Here is a 27,779-nt window from a genome sequence, read left to right on the forward strand (position 1 = left end):
TCCATATGAGTTGGGAAATTGTGTTAGATGTAAATATAAACGGAATACAATGATTTGCAAATCATTTTCAACCCATATTCAGTTGAATATGCTACAAAGACAACATATTTGATGTTCAAACTGATAAACATTTTTTGTTTTGCAAATAATCATTAACTTTAGAATTTGATGCTAGCAACACGTGACAAAGAAGTTGGGAAAAGTGGCAATAAATACTGATAAAGTTGAGGAATGCTCATCAAACACTTATTTGGAACATCCCACAGGTGAACAGGCAAATTGGGAACAGGTGGGTGCCATGATTGGATATAAAAGTAGATTCCATGAAATGCTCAGTCATTCACAAACAAGGATGGGGCGAGGGTCACCACTTTGTCAATAAATGCATGAGCAAATTGTTGAACAGTTTAAGAAAACCTTTCTCAACCAGCTATTGCAAGGAATTTAGGGATTTCACCATCTACGGTCCGTAATATCATCAAAGGGTTCAGAGTATCTGGAGAAATCACTGCACGTAAGCAGCTAAGCCCGTGACCTTCGATCCCTCAGGCTGTACTGCATCAACAAGCGACATCAGTCTTTAAAGGATATCACCACATGGGCTCAGGAACACTTCAGAAACCCACTGTCAGTAACTACAGTTGGTCGCTCCATCTGTAAGTGCAAGTTAAAACTCTCCTATGCAAGGCGAAAACCGTTTATCAACAACACCCAGAAACGCCGTCGGCTTTGCTGGGCCTGAGCTCATCTAAGATGGACTGATACAAAGTGGAAAAGTGTTCTGTGGTCTGACGAGTCCACATTTCAAATGTGTTTTTGGAAACTGTGGACGTCGTGTCCTCCAGACCAAAGAGGAAAAGAACCATCCGGATTGTTATAGGCGCAAAGTTGAAAAGCCAGCATGTGTGATGGTATGGGGGTGTATTAGTGCCCAAGACATGGGTAACTTACACATCTGTGAAGGCGCCATTAATGCTGAAAGGTACATACAGGTTTTGGAGCAACATATGTTGCCGTCCAAGCAACGCTACCATGGACGCCCCTGCTTATTTCAGCAAGACAATGCAAAGCCACGTGTTACATCAACGTGGCTTCATAGTAAAAGAGTGCGGGTACTAAACTGGCCTGCCTGTAGTCCAGACCTGTCCCCCATTGAAAATGTGTGGCACATTATGAAGCCTAAAATACCACAACGGAGACCCCCGGACTGTTGAACAACTTAAGCTGTACATCAAGCAAGAATGGGAAAGAATTCCACCTGAGAAGCTTAAAAAATGTGTCTCCTCAGTTCCCAAACGTTTACCGAGTGTTGTTAAAAGGAAAGGCCATATAACACAGTGGTGAACATGCCCTTTCCCAACTACTTTGGCACGTGTTGCAGCCATGAAATTCTAAGTTAATTATTATTTGCAAAAAATAAATAAAGTTTATGAGTTTGAACATCAAATATCTCGTCTTTGTAGTGCATTCAATTGAATATGGGTTGAAAATGATTTGCAAATCATTGTATTCCATTTATATTTACATTTAACACAATTTCCCAACTCATATGGAAACGGGGTTTGTATTATTATTAATATTTTGGCTGTCACAGTAGGCTGATGTTAGCTTCCCTGCTATGAATCACTGTCAAATGTACATCGTGTGGGGACCTTTATTAACACACTGCAGCCTCATAGACAGACACACACACACACACACACACACACACACACACACACACACACACACACACACACACACACACACACACACACACACACGCATGCATAGAAACACCAATCAGTGTGTTCCCAGATGCAGCCCACACCAATCAGTTTATGGTTTGCGTAAAGTCTAACTTGTTATTTTCCTTTGTAATCTCTGCTTACTGAGCCTATGGTGCTGTTAAGTTATTGTGGCTCAATTTGCCTTAATTTTTTTTATGTTAATGTATTATTATTTAATATATATTATTGTTTCAGTTGCTTAAGAGATATTCCTGGCTCTGAATTAGCTCATTGGTACGTTTATGTTTTTGTACATTATTTGTTGCCGTCATCATTAAACGAACAGGTTGCTCATCAGTTACTCAGTGAGTAGTTTTTTCACAAAATACTTTTTACTTTTACTCAAGTAAATATTTGGGTGACTACTCCTTACTTTTTACTTGAGTAATAAATCTCTAAAGCAGGGGTCGGCAACCCAAAATGTTGAAAGAGCCATATTGGACCAAAAATACAAAAAAAAATCTGTTTGGAGCCGCAAAAAATTAAAAGCCATATTACATACAGATAGTGTGTCATGAGATATAAATTGAATTAAGAGGACTTAAAGGAAACTAAATGACCTCAAATATAGCTACAAACGAGGCATTATGATGCAATATGTACATATAGCTAGGGTGACCATTTCCATGACACCAAAAAGGAGGACATTATGCGCCATATCAATAAATTACTATGGTGTACATAGGACTCTGGTATACCTTATTTATAGTACAATTTTGAGTGGTTTAAAGATGATGTTTGTGTGGCTGAATAGGAAAAAATATTAAAGTCAAGTGTTTGTTAACAGTATTTGTATTTATTCAATACATTGTGGTGTTCAAAAAGTGACCACTGAGATGAATCTTTTCAAGTGCAGAGTACCACAAAGCATAACATGTGTGGACTTAAATGTTGTTAACATATATAATTTAAAAAAAATGCCACAAAAAATTTTCCACATCAACATCAAGGCTGCTTGCTGCATATCTGGTTGCGTTATGCAGAATATGGGCCAAACAGTTTGCAGGGAGCACATCTTTTTGGCTCAGTTTCAACTTCTGATACACACTGTTATGTTTGCCACAATTGACACTGGCATTGTCTGCTGCATATGCAGACATGTTTTTCACCTCTAAGCCAGACATCTAAAGTTTTGCCAGCAGCTGGTTTGTTATGGCTTCTGACGTTTCGTTGCTGTCACTTTAAAAATCCAACAGGACATGTTGGATGCCTTCATCAAAGTGAAAATACCTTACCACAATGGGAAAACACTTGTTTGTTCCTTTATTTGAGGCGTCGGTTGCCACGGAAAAGGGTAGGTTGTTTTCTTTTATGTAGTCGGTATGTTCCTGTACCGAATAGTGAGCGATGACGTTCTCGCACAATGCCTTGGCTTTTGTTCGGCCACAGGCCATCCCTTTAGCTGTGGGATAGTCACTGAAAATCTCCCGGTCCACTTTCATGCCGCAGTCTAAACTTCTGTAGGACTGGTGATGCTTTACAGCAGTGGTTCTCAACCTTTTTTCAGTGATGTACCCCCTGTGAACATTTTTTTAATTCAAGTACCCCCTAATCAGAGCAAAGCATTTTTGGTTGAAAAAAAGAGATAAAGAAGTAAAATATAGCACTATGTCATCAGTTTCTGATTTATTAAATTGTATAACAGTGCAAAATATTGCTCATTTGTAGTGGTCTTTCTTGAACTATTTGGAAAAAAATATATAAAATAACTAAAAACTTGTTGAAAAATAAACAAGTGATTCAATTATAAATAAAGATTTCTACACATAGAAGTAATCATCAACTTAAAGTGCCCTCTTTGGGGATTGTAATAGAGATCCACCTGGATTTAGGAACTTAATTCTAAACATTTCTTCACAAAAAAAGAAATCTTTAACATCAATATTTATGGAACATGTCTACAAAAAATGTAGCTGTCAACACTGAATATTGCATTGTTGCATTTCTTTTCACACTTCTTTTTGACATACATTTTAGTGAGGGTCAAACAATATGGCATGGGGGAAACTCTGGCTTTATGGTAATGAATGGAATAGCCGACTTGATTTGATGTTCAGTTTATGAACTTACATTACATTACATACCCCCAGGGTACCATTTGAGAACCACTGCTTTACAGCATGGTACACCTTGCACAGCTCGCAGCGGTTATCTTGTCATCCAGGGGCGACGAAACTTCACGAAAAAATGTCCTCATTGAAGAGGTGCCGCACGTTTATTACTTTTATGTTTATCCGTACCCGTATATGCCGTTCAATTGCAGCTTTCCCCTGACTACTTACGTCGACATCACATCGACAAAGTGTGCAGAAGCCATGGAATGAGTCTCGACTGCTTTTCGTTATAAATTCGTGCTCTTTTGTCCATTCAGAATTACACGAGGTCTTGCGTTTTGGCATGATGCTAACTTTCTGTCAATGTCATGCCGCAGAAGCACATGAACCCTTGTTTACTTTTTTAACCAATGATAAGCAGATTTGTATCCGACACCGCTCTTAGCCAATCATTTGATATGTTACTGCGTTGGGGGCATTTTTTACGGTCTTTGATTGGCTATCGCACTGCAGCCCAGCAAAGATGAAAAAACTCCGCTCTTCAAGCCTAGTGCCTCAAAAAGAAGGACAAATACATGTCCGGCTTGATGCTGCGCCGGACGCCGGACAGGGCATAAAAAATCCGGACACCTGGTCACCCTACATATAGCTAGCCTAAATAGCATGTTAGCATCGATTAGCTTGCAGTCATGCAGTGACCAAATATGTCTGATTAGCACTCCAACAAGTCAATAACATCAACAAAACTCACCTTTCATGCACAACCTTAAAAGTTTGGTGGACAAAATGAGACAGAAAAAGAAGTGGCATAAAACACGTCCTAGAAAGTTATACATGTAAACAAACTACGGTGAGTTCAAGGACCGCCAAAATTAGTAGGACAAAACGGCGCTCGCCAAATACTCGAATCAGTGAAGCATGTTTAATATAAACAGTGTGCTTTATAACAATTAGGGAGGTTTGTGTCATGTTTGTCCTCCTACAGAAACCATATTAAAACAAAAAATAGATTGTTTTCCCCTCATCTTTTTCCATTTTTCATACATTTCTGAAAAAGCTCCAGAGAGCCACTAGGGCGGCGCTAAAGAGCCGCATGCGGCTCTAGAGCCGCGGGTTGCCGACCCCTGCTCTAAAGTAACAGTACTCTTATTTGAGTACACTTTCTGGCTACTCTACCCACCTCTGGGAATATGTACTGTACTGTGCAATCTACTAATAAAAGTTTCAATCAATCAAATGCTCTATGACAGTGGTCCCCAACCTTTTAAGCAAATGTGAGGCGGAAAGAAAAAAAGGTTCCAAACAAGAACATTAAAATTGTATTTGTTACTATTACAGCACAGCAAAAATGGCGCTGTGTCTCATCAGCAAAAATTGATACCAGTGTCCGAAACCCTGATATCAGACTCTTAGTATTTTGGTTTACTCCATTATAAAATGTTTTTTGTTCGTTCTTTATCATCATTTAAAAGGTGTGCATCCTTGGAGAACATTTACGTATCGTTTAAAGCATGGGTGCTCACACTCTTTCTGCAGGCGAGCTACTTTTCAATTGATCAAGTCGTGGGGATCTACCTCATTCATATATATAATTTACATTTACTTATTTATGAAATATATGTTTTTGTTAACAAGTTAAAGGTGTTTAATGATAATGCAAGCATGTTTAACACATATAGTTAATATTGTTAAAAAATTAAAGGTGTTTAATGATAATACAAACTTGTTTAATACATATAGTTAATATTGTTAACAAGTTAAAGGTGTTTAATGATAATACAAGCATGTTTAACACATAGTTAATATTGTTAAAAAATTAAAGGTGTTTAATGATAATACAAGAATGTTTAATACATATAGTTAATATTGTTAACAAGTTAAAGGTGTTTAATTATAATGCAAGCATGTTTAACACATATAGTTAATATTGTTAAAAAATTAAAGGTGTTTAATGATAATACAAGTATGTTCAATACATATAGTTAATATTGTTAACAAGTAAAAGGTGTTTAAAGATAATGCAAGCATGTTTAACACATATAGTTAATATTGTTAAAAAATTCAAGGTGTTTAATGATAATACAAGCATGTTTAATACATATAGTTAGTATTGTTAACAAGTTAAAGGTGTTTAATGATAATACAAGCATGTTTAGCACATAGTTAATATTGTTAAAAAATTAAAGGTGTTTAATGATAATACAAGAATGTTTAATACATATAGTTAATATTGTTAACAACTTAAAGGTGTTTAAAGATAATACAAGCATGTTTAACACATATAGTTAATATTGTTAATAAGTTAAAGGTGTTTAAAGATAACACAAGCATGTTTAACACATATAGATTCCTTTCTTTCATGAAGACAAGAATATAAGTTGGTGTATTACCTGATTCTGATGACTTGCTTTGATAGGAATCAGACAGTGGTGCTGATAATGTCCGCATTTTCGAATGGAGGAGAAAAAAAGTCCTCCTTTCTGTCCAATACCACATGAAAGTGGTTAGTTTTTGGCATCTTATTTGTCCAGCTTCCGTACTCCTTTGTATACACTTTACAAGAAATACATTGTCGGCAAACTCCGTAGCTTGCTAGCTTGTGCACGGCAGCTTTCTGAGACTCTTATTTTGTTAGCGCAACTGTGCAACTGTGCAGTCGGTCTTTGGAGTTTTGACGACAGGTACGGCGCCAGTCTGTTGAGATAAAGTGTTTCTCGCCTTCCAGTCGGTAATTTTAATGAGCTAGCAGCAGCCAGCGTCATCTCAGAAGACCCTCGGGTGCCGTGAATGTCAATCAAGTGACGAAAGTGACGTCATAGTGAAGATTTATGATCGCTCATTTTTAGGACTATTTTTTTAATGCCTGACTGACACACCCTCCGAGATCGACCGGTAGCTCGCGATCGACGTAATGAGCACCCCTGGTTTAAAGAATATATACAGGAACATGCTTGCTATATCAAAAAGCAGAAGTTGCACACTTTAATGAACAAAGATCCTCCCTGGCAGAGACACACTAAGTCCTCCCAGTGATTGGCCAGAAGAACACACATTTATCTGTGAGTTGTTTGTAAGCTAACTGCAGCTCGCTGACTAATCCTCTTAGCGCAGACATATGGTCAAAGCACACACTCATTCACTCTTTGTTAATGGGACACTAAAATTAGGAAGGAAGGAAGGAAGGAAGGTCACCAGGGTACTAGGCATTAGTGTAGATCAGGGATATTCAACTAAATTGTTTGGAGACACTGCACACATTGATCAGTGTTGGGACTAACGCGTTAGTTTCGGCGGTAAGTAGTAACATAACGCGTTATTTTTAATATTCAGTAACTCAGTTACCGTTACGACATGATGCGTTACTGCGTTATTTTACGTTATTTTTTATGTAGTATCGGCTAGAAACAGAAGATCTGAGTGTGTTTTATTGGAGCGCTGCGGTGTCGTCCTTCTGTGTCACAAGGAAAAGAAGAGGTGTGCTTTGTGTGGGTGGGGGTCGGGGGGGCTCCCAGACCGTAGTAGAGGGGCGCAGGGGAGACGTTCCTCTAGGGCAGGGGTGTCGGCAACCCGCGGCTCTAGAGCCGTATGCGGCTCTTTAGCGCCGCCCTCGTGGCTCTCTGGAGCTTTTTCAAAAATGTATGAAAAATGGAAAAAGTTGAGGGGGGAAAAAAAATATTTTTTATTCTGTAGGAAGACACAAACCTTCCTAATTGTTATAAAGCACACTGTTTATATTAAACATGCTTCACTGATTCGAGTATTTGGCGAGCGCCGTTTTGTCCTACTAATTTTGGCGGTCCTTGAACTCACCTTAGTTTGTTTACATGTATAACTTTCTCCGACTTTCTAGGACGTGTTTTATGCCACTTCTTTTTCTCTCTCATTTTGTCTACCAAACTTAACATTGTGCATGAACTCACAAAGGTGAGTTTTGTTGATGTTATTGACTTGTGTGGAGTGCTAATCAGACATATTTGGTCACTGCATGACTGCAAGCTAATCGATGCTAACATGCTATTTAGGCTAGCTATATGTACATATTGCATCATTACAATCATCCTACAATCACCAAAATGATTCCCGGGCGCGGCCACCGCTGCTGCCCACTGCTCCCCTCACCTCCCAGGGGGTGATCAAGGGTGATGGGTCAAATGCAGAGAATAATCTCGCCACACCTAGTGTGTGTGTGACAATCATTGGTACTTTAACTTTAACTTTATTATGGCTCCTTTGTAGCTATATTTGAGGTCATTTAGTTTCCTTTAAGTCCTCTTAATTCAATTTATATCTCATGACACACTATCTGTATGTAATATGGCTTTTAATTTGTTTGCGGCTCCAGACAGATTTGTTTTTGTAGTTTTGGTCCAATATGGCTCTTTCAACATTTTGGGTTGCCGACCCCTGCTCTAGGGCCTATGTACTTCGGGGCTAACAACCTTCACTTTACCCGGAAGTGGGTCTTTACAGCTGAGAGTGAATGACGAGGCCGGCGGTTTGTTGCAACTTTGTGACTTTATTGGACGCAGCCATCCACCAAGCTAGAGCACCTGCACGCACTCACTGTCGCCGTTCCCTCACCTCTCTCGCCCACTCACTCACTGACGTCACTCACCTCACATGCTGTCATATCTTAAAGGGCCACACACACACACACACACACACACACACGCTACTCTCATAACAACTAACAAGACATCATAGCGAAGCCAGAAGTCGAGTTTCTTAACATGGAGACATTCTCAATACTTTTCTTCTGTCGAGCACAAAGAAAATAACATTTAGTTAAATGTAAGTTGTGTCTTGGATCAAAGATCCTATCTACTTAAAGTTCAAGTTAAAGTGCCATTATGTTGCAGCTATTTAAAATAGTTTTGTCAATTTGTTCTGGCCTGAAATAAATTGGCTCTTTGAAACATATTTTTGTCTTTGTGTGTTGTATGTAGACCACATTGCTTAGCAGAGTTCAGTGATGCAAATGCATGTCAAGTTGATCAACAGATTGTATTATTCTCCAGTGCAATAACAGTACTAAATAACTAAATAGTTACTTTTCACAGTAACCCAATACTTTTTTGTGTAAGAAACTGAGTTAGTAACTGAGTTACTTTTGAAATAAAGTAACTAGTAACTGTAATTAGTTACTGGTTTTCAGTAACTAACCCAACACTGACATTGATATAGTTCTGTGAAAATGATTGTCCTCTGTGAACAGTGAACCGTGTGTGATTTACTGCAATACTGTAAGCTTTTATTTTTGGTTTGTGGAAATTGTTCAAACATTGTACAGCTTTTATTTTCCTATCAATACACAGTGATGCCTAGAAGGCAGGAAGTAACTGAACCCTCTTGAATAGTTTCTACCTCACACTGCAAAAACAGAAATCTAAGTAAGATTAAATATCTCAAATAAGGGTCATATTTGCTTATTTTCTGTCTGATAAGATCATTCTTCTCACTAAGCAGATTTTATGTTAGTGTTTTATGTTATGTTTGTTGTCTTCTCCCTGCCTTCTCTATTGGTTTGTCAGTTTCTTTCCCCAGTCTTTTGTCCCCAAAGAGGCACACCTGCTGCTAATCACTTCCCGGTAGCATTTAAGCGCGTCTCCACCAGCTGGTCCCTGCCGGTTATTGTTCCTGAACTCCGCTCTGACATGTGCTACCTTGATTCTGCTTCCCTGGTATGTTGCCTTCGCATATTCCTGTAATATTGACCTCGTTGTGTTTTTGTTTTCCTAGCCACCTTGTTTTGAGAGGACTAGTTTTGCCACGCTGTGTGCGTCCTGGCCTTTGCTCCGCCAACCTCTGAAAGAGACTACTTTTGTTATATTTCCCATGGTGTGCACTTTTGCCCCATCACCCTTAGTTACCATTTTGGACTTATTAAATATTTTCATTTTTTATCGCATACTTTGCCTCCATTCTCTGCATCCCGGGGTCCACCCTTGAACTCAATCCTAACAGTTTTACTTGTTTTAGGGCTGCAACAACTAATCGATTAAATCGATTATAAAAATAGTTGGCGATTAATTTAGTCATCGATTCGTTGGATCTATGCTATGCGCATGCGCTGAGGCTACGTTTTTTTTACCTTTATTTATAAACTGCAACATTTACAAACAGCTGAGAAACAATAATCAAAATAATAGGAGTGTAACGGTACGTCTATTTGTATCGAACCGTTTCAGTACGGGGGTTTCGGTTCGGTGCGGAGGTGTACCGAACGAGTTTCCACACGGACATATTAAGTAGCGTACTGCACGTTGTGTAAACAATTCTCAAAATGCCGGACATTTAAGGCATTTATGAAACTCCGCCTTGACAGCTCTGCAAAAGAGGACATGTCCGGTGAAACCGATCACAGGCTAGGATGGACTGACCATACGTTCACCGGACATGTCCTATTTTGCGGAGCTGTCAAGGCGGTGTTTCTTAAATTCCTCAAATATCCGGCATTTTGAGTTAGGGTTGCCTGTATTTTCAATGTACGTTCAGGGTTAAGAAGGTTAAAAACAAAACAAATTGTGCGCGCAGCAGCATTCTTGAGGGAGGGGCAGAGACAGAGAGAGAGCGAGAGAGTTGTGACAAATGCGCATGCGTCGTCAGGCTCTGCTTTTTATCCATAGATTTATCAGATTAAATTTTTTATTATCTATAGCAGGGGTGTCAAAAGTGTGCATTTATGTAACATTTTTCTTGTTTTATTTGGCAAGCTGAAAGAACATGGCACCAGTATGCTCTTTTATTTCAATAAAATACTGGAAAGGATAGAAATGTAGTTTGTCTCTTTTATCCGATTATTAATTGATTAATCGAAGCAATAATCGACAGATTAATCGATTATCAAATTAATCGTTAGTTTGTTTTAAGGGTTTCGGTCCTAAATGAGCTCAGTAAGATATTACAGCTTGTTGCTGAGATTTGATGACCTATATTGAGTAAAACATGCTTGAAACTAGAATATCAACTGTTGCAAAGCTGTGTCATCAACACTCACAAGTATAAAACTACTTTTTTAAAGTAATAATTTCTTATTTCAAACATGAAAAAAAAAAAATCATGACTTTGACACAATTGTGTCTCATAATTAAAACAGATGACGGCCAAATGGACTTTGCTGTTTTATTTTCAATGAAACAATAGAAAACACGTACTCAGTTGGCACAGTACAGTAAACTGACAGTTAATATTTAAACATTTAACATTTCTAACAATTTTTAACAGAAATAGTTCATGCACATTCAGATAAATTCTTCAAAATTACAATTAAAACATTTTGGCCGGGGGCCGGGCTGTATATATGCGCACTAATTGACTGAAAGAGCACGCACTTGGCGCGATGATGTCATGTTATCCATGGCAAAATGCATTTTTAGACAATATGATTTGCCTGAGCGGCGAGGAGACCCCGAGATTAACAAGCGGTTACCTTGTTGCCTTTCCATTAAGAACAATAAATTAGTTTTTAGTATAAGTTTGCTGGTTTCAAGAAATGTAATGCCGAGCGCATATCATTATGTCAAGATAATGTCACTAGCATTTACTTCATTTAAGAATATTTTTCAACATATTGAGCAAAAAGGTCTAATTTTTTTTTCTACCAAGAAAAGTGCACTTGTTATTAGTGAGAATATACTTATTTGAAGGCATTTTTGGGTTCATTGAGGTTAGCTAATTATACTTGTTTTGGAAAGTTTTGACAAGCCGAATTTTCTTGTTCTATTGGTAGATAATTTTGCTTAGTTCAATTAAAATACCCCTCATTTTTGTATTTTTTTCTTGTTTTTGAACACTGACTTTTTGCAGTGTACATTTTCAGAATCCATCCATCCATCCATTCTCTACCGCTTGTCCCTTTCGGGGCCGCGGAGGGAGGGAGGGGTGTGTAACGCTGGAGCCCATCCCAGCTGCATTCAGGCAGAAGGCGGGGTACACCCTGGACAAGTCGCCACCTCATCACAGATTTTCAGAATGTGCTTGTTCTATTTTGGGCCCAAGTAAAACTTTTTCCTCCTGAGTTAAAATGTGTTCGCTCTACGGCGTCTACACTAATCGGCGTCTTTGCCAACAAGAGCTTGTTGTTAATTGCTCATTCATCATTGTTTTTGTCATTTGTTTGTATTTCATATTGTTCTCTGCAATACAAATTATATGTAACAGTCACTGATCTGCGTTGTGTATCTTGTAGTGAGGTGCACACACAGGAGTTGAATCATGGAGGATTTATTCACCTTTTTTGAATAGAAACAAAAACAACAGGGCGTCACACACAGTCCACGGCAAAAACGATCTCTCTCCACAGCTCTGAGCGTCAGTGCTCACTCTATTCAATTATGCATGCTTAATGTGGAAATAATAATAATAATAACAATAAATGAAATAGTAATAATAATAATAATGAAAAGGTAAATAAAGCATAAAATAGTCTCAAATAAATTAATTAAATAAAACACAGTATATAAAATATATACTTCAGCAAATAACAATATATATTAAGAAAAAGGATCCTTAAAATGTGCATTAATACACCTCATCTTTCCCACCCACATCAACTCTTTTTATATTTTTTATACAATAAACTATGCCAAAAAAACTCATAACAGACATACCTTTTTTTTTAATAGAAACAAAAACAACGGGGCGTCACACACAGTCCACAGCAAAAAGGATATCTCTCCACTAAAGAATAAAGAAGAAAATAATACACACTCATATTAATGCTGGAGCGGCACACAAGATGTCCACACAGACACACAGCAGAGCCCCTGACCCGTGCGTAAACTTGCGAGACCAGGAAACCCCGCAACAACTGCCGCTAGCAATAAACTAATCCACACATAATTTAGCATACAGAAGTCTTTTTTTTTGTCACTAATTCAACAACCAACATTAAGGAATTCAACCCGCATGCCCACCAACAAGTCACAAGACAGTGCGCATTCCCACAAAACACTTTTAAGAACGACAACCAAAAAGTTTATAAAAAAAAAACAAAGGGAGAGAGACATAAATGTGACTTACCAGCTCCGAGCGTCAGTGCTCACTGAAGCTGGTCACAAAGGTGCAACGCCAAATCACCCCCCAGGGAAACAAAAAGGTATGTAATGGAAAATAATAGAGTGGAACCTATTTACAATGAGAAACACTTTTGGGGAAGTTCACCACAAAAAATTATGTGAATAAATGACCAAAATTAAAATAAAATAGAATAAAATTTAGCTCGGCTACATATGTTTTGTCTTTATAAAATGTTTTCTGGTAATATTTTTGGTTGTCTGAAACAGATTTTTTTGGAGTACAAATTGCTTCGGTTTCCCTGCGATTTGGTGTTTGTCGGACCTTTTAGACAGAGGTGGGTAGAGTAGCCAGAAATTGTACTCAAGTAAGAGTACTGTTACTTTAGAGATTTATTACTCAAGTAAAAGTAAGGAGTAGTCACCCAAATATTTACTTGAGTAAAAGTAAAAAGTATGTTGTGAAAAAACTACTCAAGTACTGAGTAACTGATGAGTAACATACACACACACACACACACATATATATATATATATATATATATATATATATATATATATATATATATATATATATATATATATATATATATATATATATATATATATATATACATACATATACATTGATATATACAGTATATAATTTATTTGTATTTATTTTGCTGTTTTTGTTTACATGTTAAAGATGTTTTAATGAATATACATGCATGTTTAACATATAGATTCCTTTCTTTCATGAAGACAAGAATATAAGTTGGTGTATTACCTGATTCTGATGACTTGCGTTGATTGTAATCAGACAGTAGTGATGATAACGTCCACGTTTTCAAATGGAGGAGAAGAAAAGTTCCTCCTTTCTGTCTAATACCACATGAAAGTGGTGGGTTTTTGGCATCTTATTTGTACAGCTTCCATATTCGTTTTTATACACTTTACAAGAAATATATTGGCGTCAAACTCCTTAGCTTGCTAGCTTGTTTGCGCTGGCTTTCGGAGACTCTTGTTTTGAAAGCGCAGGCGCGATGGAGCGGCACTTTTATTGTGAAGACAGGAACTGTGCAGTCAGTCTTTAGGCTTTTGACGGGATGTACGGTTGAAATAAAACAGTATCTTTTTTCCTTCACACTTTTGATTGATTGATTGGAACTTTTATTAGTAGATTGCACAGTACAGTACATATTCCGTACAATTGACCACTAAATGGTAACACCCCAATAAGTTTTTACACTTGTTTAAGTCAGGTCATGTGATCACCTGGCTCTGTTTGATTGGTCCAACGTCACCAGTGACTACATCTGATTGGTGGAACGAAGTGAAACGTCACCAGTAAGGCAGGCACTTTGAAGGTCTGTCGGACAGACCAAAACAAACAAAGCGTGCATTAACAGATCGATAAAAATTAGTAGCGAGCTGAATGTAGATAAAAATAGCGGAGTAAAAGTAGCGTTCCTTCTCTATAAATATACTTAAGTAAAAGTAAAAGTATGTTGCATTAAAACTACTCTTAGAAGTACAATTTATCCCAAAAGTTACTCAAGTAGATGTAACGGAGTAAATGTAGCGCGTTACTACCCACCTCTGCTTTTAGAGTGGAATAAGGTAACCGAAATACAAATGTATTTTGCATAATCAACACCCATTACATCCGTTAATATCCAAAAATGAAAAATGTCAGTTTTTTTATCCATTATCGTGCATTTTGTACATTATTCCACTTTCATGTGAGCACTACAGTTCTTAAATGTACTAACAAAAGGAACAATGTCCCACTTAGTGGTCAAAGCACATGTGGAAGAGCAAAAAAAAGTCTCTATTGACAAAGGGCTAAATAAAGATTTGTGTCTTGCCTCGGTTCTAAAATGAACAAATGAAGAAGCTCCGTCTAAAACATCAATCTCCCTCAAGGCCACCGTGCTGGCCAGAGGACGTGACAGGCACTTTAAAAGCTGACGAGCTGTCCTCTTTAATGGACTGTGCGGGGGAAAATGGACATCCACGCAGGGAAAAAGATGTGTAAATTTGATTTGTGGTTATTTGTTTTACTCTGGCGAGGTTGAAAATGTCTTTTAGAGTACCACGGAATGAAGAATGGACACTTCCGCTGCAACAAGTGGTAATATAAATAAAGTACACTCGTCTCCGACTCAGACATAGAAACACAGAATCTTGCACGTCTGAAATGCATTCCGAGTCTAGTTTTATGTCTTACTGAATTTATACTATGCCGCCACACATTAGTGTTCCTTGAGTGATCACAGGATATTAGTCAATTTGACTAAATTGGTCTGAAAAATATTGATTGACTGCAAACAATGCATCTTTGTTTATCTTGCTATGCCAGACATATATAGTAGATCCCCTTCTATTCATGGTTCAGCATTCTTTTCTCCCTAAAACTCATTTTTAGAGATGCTGCCGATATTATCGGCCGATAAATGCTTTAAAATGTAATATCGGAAATTATCGGTATCGGTTTCAAAAAGTAAAATGTATGACTTTTTAAAACGTCGCTGTACGGAGTGGTACACGGACGTAGGGAGAAGTACAGAGCGCCAATAAACTGCCTTTGCGTGCCGGCCCAATCACATAACACCTACAGCTTTTCACACACACAAGTGAATGCAACGCATACTTGGTCAACAGCCATACAGGTCACACTGAGGGTGGCTGTATAAACAACTTTAACACTGTTGCAAATATGCGCCACACTGTGAACCCACACCAAACAAGAATGACAAACACATTTCGGGAGAATATCCGCACCGTAACACAACAGAACAAATACCCAGAACCCCTTGCAGCACTAACTCTTCCGGGACGCTACAACATACACCCCCGCTACCACCAAACCCCGGCCCCCCCAACCCCGCCCAACTCAGAAACTAGACATACGTAATAAGTGTTCTTAATTAAACAAAATAGCTGTCTAAAACACAACATTTGTAAGTATATATAATTATAAATGCAAATTGCTTACACATACCAAGTTCCAAGGCATGTAATTTAACCTACTATGTCATGAGCTTAACTTAATGAAATATTGTGGCTATTAAGTGGTGCTAAAACAAATAACCATCCCACTTCAATTTAAAAACAGCGTAAGTCCATTCCAGGCAGTTAATAATAGATTAGTGTTGTTCATACCTACCATGTTTGATGTTTTAGTCATTTCACTTGACTAAGCATTTTCTAACATTACACACTACAAAATAATAAAAGTGTGTGACTCGTGCGGATATCGTCTTGGAACAATATCAGTATCGGCCGATACTCAAGGCTCCAATATCGGTATCGTATTGGAAGTGAAAAAGTTATTATAATTTGTATTCATTTATAAACAAAGAACCAACAAAAACAATAAAATACACTTGTACTACCGGTACATGTAAATATTGCAGCTGGGACACAACATTTTCCTCACTGAATAAAAATATATGTGCCTATCTGCCCACAATGATAACAGTCAACTTGGATTGACACTGTACTTGATACTTGGAACATATTTGCCCTCCAGGTCTAAAGAAGCACTCCTGTAACGGAGGGTTTAAACGTCAGCTCATGTTTTGATCCTTCCTTTCCGGTTTCTGTGCCAATGTAACGTTTTTAAAAAGTATGTGTGAAAAGCGGGGCGAGGGACTGACGCATTTATGGACGGGCTGAATCTGACTCAATGAAAGTGGAAAAGGGTTGGGAGTGGTAGAAGCTTCTTTTATGACATCATAGCGTGAAAGTTGTCATGAATATTAAATATATATATAAATATAAACAACTTTAACACTGTTGCAAATATGCGCCACACTGTGAACCCACACCAAAGAAGAATGACAAACACATTTCGGTAGAACATCCGCACCGTAACACAACATAAACACAACAGAACAAATACCCAGAATCCCTTGCAGCACTAACTCTTCCGGGACGCTACAATATACACCCTTCGCTACTCCCTAACCCCACCTCAACTTCCTCATGCTCTCTCAGGGAGAGCATGTCCCAAATTCCAAGCTGGTGTTTTGAGGCATGTTAAAAAAATTGATGCACTTTGTGACTTCATTAATAAATATAGCAGTGCCATGTTGGCATTTTTTTCCATTACTTGAGTTGATTTATTTTGGAAAACCTTGTTACATTGTTTAATGCATCCAGCGGGGCATCACAACAAAATTAGGCATAATAATGTATTAATTCCACGACTGTATATATCGGTATTGGTTGATATCGGAATTGGTAATTAAGAGTAGGACAATATCGGATATCGGCAAAAAAGCCATTATCGGACTGATTGATTGATTGTTTGAAACTTTTATTAGTAGATTGCACAGTTCAGTACATATTCCGTACAATTGACCACTAAACGGTAACACCCGAATAAGTTTTTCAACTTGTTTAAGTCGGGGTCCACGTATATCAATACATGGACATCTTTAAAATAATGTATTTATCCATAAAAGCACTAAAAATGACTGTTTTTGATAATCTAATAAAGGGCGTGTTTTGATGTGATATTGATATCGGTCCGATATTAGCAAAAAAAAAATCAATAAACAAATATCAGATAATATCAGCTCGCATCTAAAATCTCAGACTGGAAATAAAAGTTAAAGTTAAACGTTAAAGTCCAAATGATAGTCACACACACACACTAGGTGTGGTGAAATTACCCTCTGCATTTGACCCATCCCCTTGTTCCACCCCCTGGTGATTTGAGGGGAGCAGTGAGCAGCAGCGGTGGCCGTGCTCGGGAGTCATTTTGGTGATTTAACCCCCAACTCCAACCCTTGATGCTGAGTGCCAAGCAGGGAAGTAATGGGTCCCATTTTTATAGTCTTTGACTATGACTCGGCCGGGGTTTGAACTCACGACCTACTGATCTCAGGGCGGATACTCTAACCACAAGGCCACTGAGCAGGTTGATAAAGAGCGCCTTGTTTTTTTTTTTTGCAGTTTTGTTGAATTAATGTCCTATTGTGTCCCTATTCCAAAGATCACTTCTTTTTTTATGACCTTTCCACTTATGAAGGTCCTGGCAGTGTTCCTATTCAACCTTTTCTTGATTTAGCGCTGCTGTGTGTTTACCCGTGCAAAGCTGGACAGCCAGTTATAGGGGCTGTTTGCAACATTTACACAGATGTCTAGAGGGCGTCAACTTTCCAAATTATATTACACAGTATATCCCGCCCAATGTTCCCTCTAATTTTTCATGTGTGTGAGCAAACGCAAAAACTCCCTGTGGAACCCATGTGAGCAACATCAGACGTGCACACTGTGGCTACACCAGCAGCACACCTGTCCCAAACCTGACTAAATAACAAGTTCAATCTCCATCCATCCATCCATTTTCTACCGCTTGTCCCTTTCGGGGTCGCGGGGAATGCTGGAGCCTATCTCAACTGCCTTCGGGCGGAAGGCGGTGTACACCCTGGACAAGTCCCCACCTCATCGCAGGGCCAACACAGATAGACAGACAACATTCTCTTATTATTATAATCAAATGACAGCAGTCATTTCCATTTCTAATATAAGTGTTTAGGCCCACTTACAATGACAATAACAACAAATATTGTTTTTCATGAACTGTGTACTTGTATTGTTTGTCTGGGTGGAGGTCCTGCTTTGGAAAAAATTTGTACCCCTTTCAGACATTGCATTTAGTTCCCATTAAAACATTCACATGTTGCACAATGAGATGTAAGCAGGGGATCATGTGTACATTCCTGCAACTTCCTGCTTGTAAAAAAATATATTTGTATTAGTATTTATGTAATATACTAACAGCATTTCATGATTAATATTTATAAATTAAGATTTCTAATGAATGACGCTAGAATAAGCACACATTTGATTGGTAAATCATAGTGTAACGACCTGGAATGACACTTTATGTGTGGTGTTGGAGTTGTCCGACTTTTTGTGTGGTTGTAAACGCATCACTGGCTAAGTGCCATATGTGCATGTGTTGGCGCAAGTGAGAAAGAGCGAGCGGCTGCTGTTGATATAACAAAGTTGCTTTTGGTCTGGTTTGTACTGCAGAAAATGACCACTTTTGCTTGATATATCTTTTTTTTTTACTAATGTTTTGGTGATGTGTTTATGGCCGACATAAAAGAGTTTTGCTCAGTAAAGTAATCGATGGAATTCATGTCCCCAAAGCGTCTCGACTGACGTTACAATATTTGACGAAAACTGTTTTCTCTGTCGTGTCCGTGTTGTGTCGAAAATTGTTATGCGCTTATTTTTTTATTTGATTTTGTGCGTGGCATAGATTTGCCGTGCGCAGAGGACGCTTGAGCAGTGCGCAATTGCACAGGCGCGCACCTTAGAGGGAAGATTGATCCCGCCGTAGATATTATGTGATTGGGCCGGCACGCAAAGGCAGTGCCTTTAAGATTTATTGGCGCTCTGTACTTCTCTCTACGTTCGTGTACACAGCGGCGTTTTAAAAAGTCATAAATTTCACTTTTTGAAACCGATACCGATCATTTTGAAACCGATACCGATCATTTCTGATATTACATTTTAAAGCATTTATCGGCCGATAATATCGGCAGTCCGATATTATCGGACATCCCGAACATTATTTATGTTTTTTTTAGCCATTAGTGGGAGGAGGGAGTGACAGGATGAACAATGAAATGCCCATCCACAAGCTGGCAGGAGGTCGATAATAATTATCATCTGTTGCCATACATGCAACAGGTGCTATGAGATTTTTTCAATGTAAAATAAAGGCCTTGGCTTAAAAACGCTGGGGAATCACTGGAATAAATCATTTGAGAACATGAAAACGTGACACAGAAATGAAAGAAAGTAAGAAGACAAACACTGAGGCCATGCATCCATGAAGGCCATGTTTTAGTGCTGTAGGACATCGGCCATCAGAGGTCCATTTTCTTTGCCGCTGAAGGGTCGCTTCAAACGTATTTCAAAATATTATCGGATGCCTCCAGGCTACAGTGCTGCGCTAAAAGCTACCCTTGTGAGGGGCTTACAACGAGCAAACATGCGGAGGAAAGTGTGCAAATTGTTTTTAGGGCAATCTTCCCTTGTGTTTGTTTGCAATGGGTTAATATAAAAACAGAGCAACAACTGAGTGTTCTACAAGCTGGATTTTATCTGAGAGGAGACTGAGGGCAAAAAGAAAATGGGCTACTGCAGAAAAGTGGAGACTGTGGAGTAGGGTTGTACTGAATAATATTCCGTACTGTACCGTCGCTCAAAATTACCAGTTCCCACCGTCATCGTCACGTCGTGTAATTGCTCGTTCACGAGCAGACGAGCATGTTCGGCAGCGCACAATCACAGAGTACTTACAAGCAGACACGGTGTGTCTTAAAAACTAACGATAAAGGTGAAGTTATCGGGTTAAGCAATGTCAGCTAAGATTTATCTGAGAGCCAGATGCAGTCATCAAAAGAGCCACATCTGGCTCGAGAGCCATAGGTTCCCTACCCCTGCTTTAGTATATCAGTATGTGGAATTCAATTATGGAATGGATTAAGTAAATACACCAAACAATGTACTAATATGATCCACTTTAAGAAACTGTTCAAACTCAGTGTCCAAATAATGATGATAAACATTTTGAACCTATTGATAATCTTATTCATCTCACTATATGAAGTACAATTTACTTCATTTATTTTTAGAATTGTATTATTTATGGCGTAAATTGTGAACAAATTGAGAAGAGGACGTGAACAAAAGTGTTGGCAATTGCTATGAAATGCAAGAGGGGTTGGATTAAGTAAGTTCTGCTTCTTCCTACTCCTTTTCAAACATGTCGAAAACAGAAGAAAGGTTGATGTATCATGTCGTGATTGTATGCATGTGACGTGTGATCAACAAAGGGGACGGTGTGTGCCGACCTTGTATCCGGTGATGGTGCTGACGTGGCGCCGGGGCATCTTCCATCGAACACTGAAGGCGGTGCAGTTGAGCGTCTCCAACTGGATGTCTAATGGTGGACTCAGGCGATCTGGTTTTGTACAATCAGAAAAGACATGGGATAGGTTGAACTAAAGAACAGCACTGCCATATCCAAACAATTTAACCATATGACTTTATGAGAATCAACATGCATCCAGCCCGCAAACAGGAACTCACTTTTACAGCAGCATCAGTAACTCACAAGGCTCGGTATTGGGACCTAAGTTATTCATACTTTATCCATCCATTTTCTACCCTTTTTGGAGTCGCGGGGGTGCTGGAGCCTATCTCAGCTGCTCAATTATTTAAATGATATTTGTTCAGTATCTAATAAATTGATACTGAAGTTTGTGAAAACCATTTCAAAGAACCAGAAGCCCATAGCGATAACATGACCCCAATTAGAGATGTCCGATAATATCGGACCGCCGATATAATCGGCCGATAAATGCTTTAAAATGTAATATCGGAAATTATCGGTATCGGTTTCAAAAAGTAAAATGCATGATTTTTTTAAACGCCGCTGTGTACACGGACGTAAGGAGAAGTACAGAGCGCCTATAAACCTTGAAGGCACATAATATCTACGGCTTTTCACACACACAAGTGAATGCAAGGCATACTTGGTCAACAGTGTTGCGTCGGACCAGTTCTTCCTCCAAGGGAATCTAAGTTACTGGTCAATCCCAAATTCTTTCGATGACATATATGCTGAGTAAGAAGGATCACCAGGACATAATAGGAATATTATCAAGTTTTACTGAAAATTTCAGGAGATCAGCTTAACCGATACATTCATATCGGCTACTCTAGTTGGACGGAAGAGCCCACTTCTTGCAAAACGAAGAAGGCCCCCACCTGTCTGAGAAGGAACACGGCTTCATTGTTCCACTACAAATAAGACAAAAGGGAGTATTCCATCTCATACAGTGCAAGCCTTCCAGGTTGCACACATAGTTTACTTGCGGACATAAGAGAAGAAATAGAAAGAATACAAATGGAAAAACACTATCTGATTCACACATGACTATGAATAAAAAGAAATAACTCTTAAACATATATATATATGCATTCTTCACAACACGGACGTAGGGAGAAGTACAGAGCGCCAAAAACTTTAAAGGCACTTCTTTTACGTGCCGGCCCAATCACATAATATCTACTGCTTGTCACACACACACGTGAATGCAAGGCATACTTGGTCAACAGGCATACAGGTCACACTGAGGGTGGCCGTTTAAACAACTTTAACACTGTTACAAATATGCGCCACACTGTGAACCCACACCAAACAAGAATGACAAACACATTTCGGGAGAACATCCGCACCGTAACACAACATAAGTGTTTATGTTGTGTTCTGTTGTGTAACAGAACAAATACCCAGAACCCTTTGCAGCACTAACTCTTCCGAGACGCTACAATATACACCACCCAAAATTGTGCATTCCATATCATGTTTCTCTCTTTATAGAGCGTCAGAAGAGCCCACACACAAGGACAAAGAGACGGCGAATGTGGGCTGAAGATCATCAGCATCTGCGATGGCCGACTATCCTGGCTTTAACAGGCACACAAGTGTCCTTGTCACGTCACCGACAAGCACTTTGACGTATAGACGATGGCCACAATCAAGTTGAAGAGATCATTTGCATGCTGAACAGTGGTTTTATATGTATTATTATAGATGATTTATGCCAGGCACGTGCACAGAGATTTGGGGGGGACAGGTGCTCCAACCAGAAGTGAGAAGAACTATCTTATCAGACAGAAAATAAGCAAATATCACCCTTATTTGAGATATTTAATCTTACTTAGATTTCAGTTTTTGCAGTGTATACACTGCAAAAAGTCAGTGTTCAAAAACAACAACAAAAATACAAAAATTAGGCCTATTTTATTTGAACTAAGCAAAATTATCTGCCAATAGAACAAAAGAAAATTCGGCTTGTCAAGACTTTCCAAAACAAGTAAAATTAGCTAACCTCAATGAACCCAAAAATACCTTTAAAATAAGTATATTCTCACTAATAACAAGTGCACTTTTCTGGGTAGAAATGTTTTTTGACCTTTTTGCTCAATATGTTGAAAAATATTCTTAAATTAAGTAAATGCTAGTGCCATTATCTTGACATAATGATATGTGCTCGGCATCATGATTTCTTTTTCATGCTTGAAATAAGAAATTATTACTTTAAAAAAGTAGTTTTATACTTGTGAGTGTTGATGACACAGCTTTGCAACAGTTGATATTCTAGTTTCAAGCATGTTTTACTCAATATAGGTCATCAAATCTCAGCAACAAGCTGTAATATCTTACTGAGATCATTTAGGACCAAAACCCTTAAAAGCCTACTGAAACCCACTACTACCGACCACGCAGTCTGATAGTTTATATATCAATGATGAAATCTTAACATTGCAACACATGCCAATACGGCCGGGTTAGCTTACTAAAGTGCAATTTTAAATTTTGCGCGAAATATCCTGCTGAAAACGTCTCGGTATGATGACGTCAACGCGTGACGTCACGGATTGTAGAGGACATTTTGGGACAGCATGGTGGCCAGCTATTAAGTCGTCTGTTTTCATCGCAATATTCCACAGTATTCTGGACATCTGTGTTGGTGAATCTTTTGCAATTTGTTCAATGAACAATGAAGACAGCAAAGAAGAAAGCTGTAGGTGGGAAGCGGTGTATTGCGGACGACTGCAGCAACAACACAAACACGGCCGGTGTTTCATTGTTTACATTACCGGAAGATGACAGTCAAGCTTTACCATTGGCCTGTGGAGAACTGGGACAACAGAGACTCTTACCAGGAGGACTTTGAGTTGGATACGCAGACGCGGTACCGTGAGTACGCATGCAGCTGCGGCTTCCAAACATTTGATCGCATGCCCGTACGTGCGTGCCGCTATGTGCATGTCACGTACGTAACTTTGGGGACTTTGGGTAAATATATGTGCTGTATGAACTTTGGGGAGGTGAACGGTACTTTGGGCTGTGGGATTGAGTGTGTTGTGCAGGGGTTTGAGTTGTATTGGCGGGTTATATGGACGGAAGGGGGGAGGTGTTTGTTATGCGGGATTAATTTGTGGCATATTAAATATAAGCCTGGTTGTGTTGTGGCTAATGGAGTATATATATGTCTTGTGTTTATTTACTGTTTTAGTCATTCCCAGCTGAATATCAGGTCCCACCCGCCTCTCACAGCATCTTCCCTATCTGAATCCTAGTCCTTCACTCTCACTTTCCTCATGCACAAATCTTTCATCCTCGCTCAAATTAATTGGGAAATCGTCGCTTTCTCGGTCCGATAACGGTACTTTGGGCTGTGGGATTGAGTGTGTTGTGCAGGGGTTTGAGTTGTATTGGCGGGTTATATGGACGGAAGGGGGGAGGTGTTTGTTATGCGGGATTAATTTGTGGCATATTAAATATAAGCCTGGTTGTGTTGTGGCTAATGGAGTATATATATGTCTTGTGTTTATTTACTGTTTTAGTCATTCCCAGCTGAATATCAGGTCCCACCCGCCTCTCACAGCATCTTCCCTATCTGAATCCTAGTCCTTCACTCTCACTTTCCTCATGCACAAATCTTTCATCCTCGCTCAAATTAATTGGGAAATCGTCGCTTTCTCGGTCCGAATCGCTCTCGCTGCTGGTGGCCATGATTGTAAACAATGTGCAGATGTGAGGAGCTCCACAACCTGTGACGTCACGCTACTCGTCTGCTACTTCCGGTACAGGCAAGGCTTTTTTTTATCAGCGACCAAAAGTTGCGAACTTTATCGTCGATGTTCTCTACTAAATCCTTTCAGCAAAAATATGGCAATATCGCGAAATGATCAAGTATGACACATAGAATGGACCTGCTATCCCCGTTTAAATAAGAAAATCGCATTTCAGTAGGCCTTTAAAACAAGTAAAACACTCCAACATAAAATCTGCTTAGTGAGAAGAATTATCTTATCAGCATACTTGCCAACCTTGAGACCTCCGATTTCGGGAGGCGGGGGTGGGGGGCGTGGTTTGGGGCATGGTTAAGAGGGGAGAATAATATTGACAGCTAGAATTCACCAAGTCAAGCATTCCATATATATGTATGTATATATATATATATGTATATATATATATATATATATATATATCCTGAAAATATGCAAACAAAACTGTGTTTAGATCATTGATACTTCAAACTTGCATAAATAAATCTTAAGGAATATAACATAACTTGGCTTCTGAGAGCTTCAAAATGTAATGAATAAAATGCTAAAGTTGTTGATAAACAAGCAATTATTTTAATAATTAAATATGGTCATTTTAAATGAATTACTATGATCATTTAAAATTAATTATTTCAAACGTTTATTTTAATGCATAATTCAATGGCTGGATGTAATAAGGAGTCAGAAAAAATACAAATAAAAATACAATTAATTTTGATGATATTAGCAAAATATAGTAAAAATGTATTTAGTTTTTGTTTTTTTAATTAATAAATATATTTATTTGTAGGTAAGATAAACATAATAATACAATTTATCTCTAGTCTGGATGATTTAGTTCTTGTCACCCTGTTGTCCTCCCGTCGTGAAAAAAGGCTGTCCTCACTCAGGTCCGCATGGAGCTGGAGGACACGCCCCCTACGGCTGAAAATCGGGAGATTTTTGGGAGAATATTTGTTTCGGGAGGTTTTCGGGAAAGGCGCTGAATTTCGGGAGTCTCCCGGAAAATTCGGGAGGGTTGGCAAGTATGCTTATCAGACAGAAAATAAGCAAATATCACCCTTATTTGAGATATTTAATCTTACTTACATTTCAGTTTTTGCAGTGTATACGTGCATATAAGCTTTTTGTACACAGTCCTCTTTTTCTTTTGTTTAACCCCCCCTTGAGACTCTTCTTTTTTTTTTTTTTACAACTGCTACTTTGCCTAATATCTTTTATATCATTTTTGCCTTGGAAATAAAACCAATGAAAACGAAATTAGAGACCCCTCCGGTTATTTGCTTTTGTAGCACCGGGTGACTGCAGGAGACTTATTAAAAACTTAGCGTTGTGCCATTTCCAAAGATGTTTTTGTTAAGTGCGGCCAACAGCGCAGGAGTGCAAACTAATGTTTTCTTTCGATTAGTGTTGTTGAGACCAAGTCGTGTTCACCGCCCTCACCAAAACACTATAAACAAGAAAGTAACGTTTCACTTTATAGCTTGATCACTATGAGACCTTTTTAATTGCACACAACTTGCTTGCTCTATCCAGGGATGCGCGCGCGTGTGTGTGTGGGTGTATGTGTGTGTGTGTGTGTGTGTGTGTGTGTGTGTGTGTGTGTGTGTGTGTGTGTGTGTGTGTGTGTGTGTGTGTGTGCGTGTGTGTGCAGGTAGCAGCCAGCGACTCATGTGCAGCCTGAATGCTAGTCAGGAGATCAATGGTGGGCTGGCAGGGCCCTAAAAGCAACAGGATGCCATTTTAATGAGAGCAGAGTGTTTTGGTGCAAGCTTGATATCTCTAAAAGGTAAATGTCAGCGCAGGAACTCAGCGTAGGACAAAGACTTCAGTGAAAATACAAAAAAAAAAAAAAAAGGTCTGCATTTTCCCTGCTATGCATTCTTCTGCCGCTTGTTTTCGTCTGCTTTACAGCAACGTCACACAAGGGAATATAAGAGCGAATGAAAAGATCGTTTGGAGGAGGTGAGACTCTCTTTCAGAATCACTTCTGGAGTATTTAAGGGTTTTTTTTCTGAAGAAGGTCAAAGGTGACATCAAGCCTTAACCTGTCGTTTGCGCTTAAGTGTTTTTTTTTAACGCAAGGTTACGCACGTCTCTCTTGTTCCACCCTCCGCCCGTCATGCAAAAAAAGGTGGAACATGGACTTTTACTAATACGAGTGAATGTCACTGAAATCCATGAAAAAGATATCACTTATCATTTTGAAAAGGCGTATCAACCCAGGCTGGGCTTGTCATGTGAACATTTGTTCTCATGGTGATGTAGTGCGTGTATTAGAGATGCGCGGATAGGCAATTATTTCATCCGCAACCGCATCACAAAAGTCGTCAACCATGCGCCATCCACCCGAACCAACATGTTACCAAAACCACACCCGCCCGTTGTTATATATCTAATATAGACGATGCAAGGCATTAGTGAGGTTATAAAGCTTTTGCCTGTTAAAGAAAGGAGACTGATCCAATGTAGCAGAGACATTCAATGCATGCCACGCACCTCTTGGCCACGCATTCGTGGCTAAGAGATATTAATGCGTGATAATATTATTTATCATTATTATAATATTATTGTCATTTCCATTAAGAAAGTGTTGACTATTGTTGCCAATGCCCTCAGATCAGGAGTGCGTTCCTCACACTTTGTGTGCGCTGTTGCAGCAAGCCGAACGAGGCTTTTAAGAAGTTAAAAAAATGTTTTAGAAAGACTAGACCTATATTTTCGTTAGGTAAAAAAAATGTTCTGAATTTATTTCAATGAATATTAACTTGTTAACGTTATAATGCTCAAATAGGGACGAGGGCGGGGTGCACAGTGAAGCAGTGAACAATTTCGCGACAAAGATGAACCTTTATTGATTGATCTGCAGCCATGACAAAATATCAGACAATCTCCATTGTCAACGACAGGCAGGAAAATAAAGATGTAATCTCTATTTAAACAAAAATAAATTAAATAAATAATAATAACAAATTACCTGCAACTTATTGGCCAAGGCAAATAGCTGAAGGGGGGAAATCTAACCCATCAGACTGCACTTTATCATCAAACTTTAATTATAATGAAAATAGACGGTCGCGACAAACAAAGCAGGCTAAATATCCTTACATTGTAGCCAATCGGAGATGCGCTTCATTTAACATTTAACTATGTATATATATTTCCGAATTGGTTCAACCGCAACCCGCCCGTATCTATTTAAAATCAATTTTTACCCACCCGACCCGCGGTTTATCCGCGGACTCCGCGGTTGTGTCCGCAAACCGCGCATCTCTAGCGTG

General features: G+C 38.8%; 1 protein-coding gene across 2 annotated transcripts in view; it reads right to left on the bottom strand.

The window, feature by feature from the left end:
• Positions 1-27,779, bottom strand: part of egflam (EGF-like, fibronectin type III and laminin G domains) — a 192,036-nt gene that overhangs the window by 52,752 nt on the left and 111,505 nt on the right. For both annotated transcript variants that reach the window (XM_061933514.1, XM_061933521.1), the window contains one exon: positions 20,706-20,815. In XM_061933514.1, the coding sequence (XP_061789498.1) occupies positions 20,706-20,815 (110 nt within the window). The remainder of the gene's footprint in view (positions 1-20,705; positions 20,816-27,779) is intronic.

The sequence above is a fragment of the Nerophis lumbriciformis genome, linkage group LG03 (genome assembly GCF_033978685.3).
Source record: "Nerophis lumbriciformis linkage group LG03, RoL_Nlum_v2.1, whole genome shotgun sequence".
NCBI classification, from domain to species: Eukaryota; Metazoa; Chordata; class Actinopteri; order Syngnathiformes; family Syngnathidae; genus Nerophis; species Nerophis lumbriciformis.